The sequence below is a fragment of the Sinocyclocheilus rhinocerous genome, unplaced genomic scaffold, assembly GCF_001515625.1.
Source record: "Sinocyclocheilus rhinocerous isolate Xijiao unplaced genomic scaffold, SAMN03320098_v1.1 scaffold24, whole genome shotgun sequence".
Lineage (NCBI taxonomy): Eukaryota > Metazoa > Chordata > Actinopteri > Cypriniformes > Cyprinidae > Sinocyclocheilus > Sinocyclocheilus rhinocerous.
Window position 1 is genome coordinate 651,628 of NW_015647124.1, and position 4,276 is coordinate 655,903.

Below are 4,276 nucleotides of genomic sequence, written 5' to 3' on the forward strand. Positions count from 1 at the left end.
AAACGCACCTTGAAGATTCTGAGGCAGATGAGACTAAAATTGAATTATTTGGCCAACTATTTATTCATTTAAATTATTTTATTTTATCAACACCAAACGATATGTTTGGCGGAAATCCAATACAGCTCCATTCCTACAGTAAAGCATGGAAGTGGTAATATCCTGTTATGGGTGTTTCTCTGGAGTGGACTGGAGCACTTGTCAGGACAGAAGGAAAAATGGATGGGGCAAAATACCGTCAAATTCTTGAGGAAAATCTGCTGCCCTCTGCCAGAATGTTGTCAATGGGAAGAAGGTTTACCTTCCAGTCCTTGATTCTGATTGGTTCAGCTACGTTCAAATACATGTTAAATTACACGATAAACATACACCTTTGACCTCATTACATCAGTATTTCTGTGCCACTGCATCTGTGTGTTGTTGTGGTTCTCCTGTCAAAGAAACTCTTCTCATGTGGGAGAAACGGTGATGTATGCTTGTGTGTTTTCGAAGTGCAGAGGGAATATCATTTAAAAGTTTCAGGTACGGTACCGTAACTTCATCGAGTTACACTGTAATGACCCTTCTTATAGGCGAACTCACAATGGTTTAAACTATAAGAGTACTCAGCTGAGACATAAGGTATTTAATGATTTAAAGTAACATATTAATGCATACATTTTGCCTTTAATATGGTGCAATGAACTTAGCCAATCACAACAGTGGGCGTTTACTTACATTTATGTAAGAGGTAACACCCCCTGAGACTGAGGGGGTTTTTTTTTTGGTTTTTGGTTTTTTTCAAAGAGAGTGAAAATGAGGATGGAAAATTATGTTTTTTTTTTATTAATACTAGACAGTTTTTGCTGCAAAAACTTTTGCAAACTTTATAAACTAACCTTGAGAGACATAATATACAAATCTGAAACTGCGTTTCATGACCCCTTTAACAATTTGGAATTGCAGATGTTCAGGTGCATTGTTGTTCTCCTCACTCACTCTGTACCGTAGCAGTCCTGGTGCAGTTATAGAGGATGGCGAGCTCTCCGAACACCTTCCCTGGTCCCATGGTGCAGAGTTTCATGCCTTCCTTGGTCACTTCCACCTTGCCATCTGAAAGCAATCAGAAGATAAATCCTTAAGTTCATTGATGATACTCTGTTCATGAAAGCAAGCATGACAGTCTGGAAATGCATCCGTGCCAGCTGCCTGGATCAGACCGAACCTGGCCTAATACATTCCAATAACAGTCTCATTTCATTAGGCCAGCAGACATGAGCAGAAGCTTATTAATGCAGACATTTTGCCTTTAATATGGTGCAATGAAGTTAGCCAATCACAACAGTGGGCGTTTACTTACATTTATGTAAGAGGTAACACCCCCTGAGACTGAGGGGTTTTTTTTTTTGGTTTTTGGTTTTTTTCAGAGAGTGAAAATGAGGATGGAAAATTATGTTTTTTTTTTATTAATACTAGACAGTTTTTGCTGCAAAAACTTTTGCAAACTTTATAAACTAACCTTGAGAGACATAATATACAAATCTGAAACTGCGTTTCATGACCCCTTTAACAATTTGGAATTGCAGATGTTCAGGTGCATTGTTGTTCTCCTCACTCACTCTGTACCGTAGCAGTCCTGGTGCAGTTATAGAGGATGGCGAGCTCTCCGAACACCTTCCCTGGTCCCATGGTGCAGAGTTTCATGCCTTCCTTGGTCACTTCCACCTTGCCATCTGAAAGCAATCAGAAGATAAATCCTTAAGTTCATTGATGATACTCTGTTCATGAAAGCAAGCATGACAGTCTGGAAATGCATCCGTGCCAGCTGCCTGGATCAGACCGAACCTGGCCTAATACATTCCAATAACAGTCTCATTTCATTAGGCCAGCAGACATGAGCAGAAGCTTCGAGGGGAGTGGGGGAGGTGAAATCACTGGGAAAGGCAGGAGCTCTCTAATGTAATGGGCACAGAGAGAAACAGGCCAGTGAAAAGATGGAAAAAAGAAAGGAGTAGAGGATTAGCAGAGTATTATGCCTAAACTATTAGATGAGATGCAGTGAAACCATACTGAGAGGGCCTGGGACTGTTATTTCATGATTGATGCGTAAGACACATGTAACTTCCTCTGTGTTAGCTCATGGGAAATTCAACAACAGTCTTAGCAGAAGAGCTCATGTTGTCATGATGTCATGTTGTTCAGATAAAAAGCATACTAGGGACACAGGCCTGCATACTGCATATATTATGTGTAATAATCACTGTGTGTGTGTGTGTGTGTGTGTGTATACACACACACTACTGGTCAAACGTTTAGAATAATTAAGATTTGTTAATATTTTTGCAAGAAGTTTCTTATTCTCACCAGGGCTACATTCATTTGATATTGATCTTGTAATTGTTATTATTACAATTTAAAACAACTGTTTTCTATTTTAATATATGTTAAAATCTAATGTATTATTGTGATGGCAAAGCTGAATTTTCAGCAGCTATTACTCCAGTATGGATTTAAAATACCAATAATAATAATAATTTTTTAAAAAACTATTACCAAAAATAAAAAAAAAACTATAATAATAATTAATAATAATTGAGCACCAAATCAGCATATTCATTGTCAAAAGCAATGTCAATCAAATAGAATGAAGCACTGATGAACATTAATAGGAAAAAAAAAGAAAAATCTTAATTATTAATATATATAGGAAATATTATGGTCAGATTTTTTTATATATAGTTGTGACTCAGTTTCAAATTTAATGAGCTGAACACTAACAGTAAGGTTCCTCTCCACAGGGGAAGAACCACACATTTTCTTCATCATACTTCTTGGTAGGATATTCTAGAGCTCTGATGCTATCAGCAAGGCTAATCCAAACAGGCCACAAATACACTGACCCAGAATCAGTCTGTGGTGACACTACTCTCCTGCCACCTGGGGTCTGTCTGATGATGGATCTGAAACGCCACTAGCCATCCCAAGCTCTAACAGCACGAAACAAAAATATTCACTTTAAGCCCACCATGAACACCAGCCCACTCACTCAATGTGTAAATATGATGCAGTGCTTTTAAATGTACAAATTAGATTAAAAATCAAACACCTGTCAGACATGAGTCCTATCAGAGACGATTCTCACATCCTAGACTTTGATCAGGATTAAGGTTAACATTTCACCAATTGCTCACCAAGGGATCCTCTGCAGTGAATGGGTGCCGTCAGAATGACATCCAAACAGCTGATGAAAACATCACAATAATCCACAAGTAATCCACACCACCATCAGTCCATCAGTTAACATCTTCTGAAGCGAAAAGCTGCATGTTTGTAAGAAACAAATCCATCAAGACATTTTTAAACTTCAAACCATTGCCTCCAGCTCCTCTATCCATAATATTGCTTTCTCATAAAAATGTTGTCTCATCTGAGAGAAATATGTACAGAATTTACAATATGTAAATTATAACTATTCTACAATTTACAAGCAAAAACAGTCCCAAACAGTTCTAAACAAACATGTAGGTGATTTTAATGTGAGAGGACAACTTTGGATGGACTTTTTCACTGGAGGAAGCGTTTTTATGGATTATGGACTGGTATTTTGTCTAGAAGAATTTATGGACTGGAGTGGTGTTACTTGTGGATTATTGTGATGTTTTTATCAGCTGTTTGGACTCTCATTCTGACGGCACCCATTCACTGCAGAGGATCCATTGGTGAGCAAGTGATGTAATGCTAAATTTGTCCAAATCTGTTCAGATGAAGAAACAAACTCATCTACAGCTTGGATGGCCCGAGAGTGAGTACATTTTCATCACATTTTTATTTTGGGGTGAACTATTCCTTTAGGTCAAGTTCTGGGCTTTGGTCTGTAAGTCTTAGTAAATATTATAAATAAAATAATCGTTTAGATTTCCTGAACACTGCTGTGGCTAGAAATACAACGCATGAAGTCATTTTATCATACAGCCATAACTTGCGATGGGTAAAATCAGGTCACACACCACAAAAAAAAAACATGAATTAATTAATTACCAAACACTTAAACTTACCCAGATTCATGAGCTCAGTGACTATAACAGCTGATATAGAAATAGTGAAGTGAAAAGCTACTGGTTGGCATTGGCAAGCTAAAATTATGTTGTTTACTCTATGGGACACCACTTTGACCACTTTGCACTTGTCGCTTTTAATCAGAATTTTGCCATTTGTATGTTTATAAGAAACTGAAAAAAGCAAAAAAAGCACGGCATGTCAACACTTCCAGGCCCCAAAACACCCTCGGACCCCAGAG

The 4,276-nt window shown here is 37.8% G+C and overlaps 1 protein-coding gene across 1 annotated transcript in view; it reads right to left on the minus strand.

The window, feature by feature from the left end:
* Positions 1–4,276, minus strand: part of prkg1 (protein kinase cGMP-dependent 1) — a 142,880-nt gene that overhangs the window by 99,957 nt on the left and 38,647 nt on the right. Inside the window, exons 3-4 of the mRNA XM_016513239.1 lie at positions 1,599–1,712; positions 979–1,092 (exon numbers count right to left, since the gene is read on the minus strand). Of these exons, the coding sequence (XP_016368725.1) occupies positions 979–1,092; positions 1,599–1,712 (228 nt within the window). The remainder of the gene's footprint in view (positions 1–978; positions 1,093–1,598; positions 1,713–4,276) is intronic.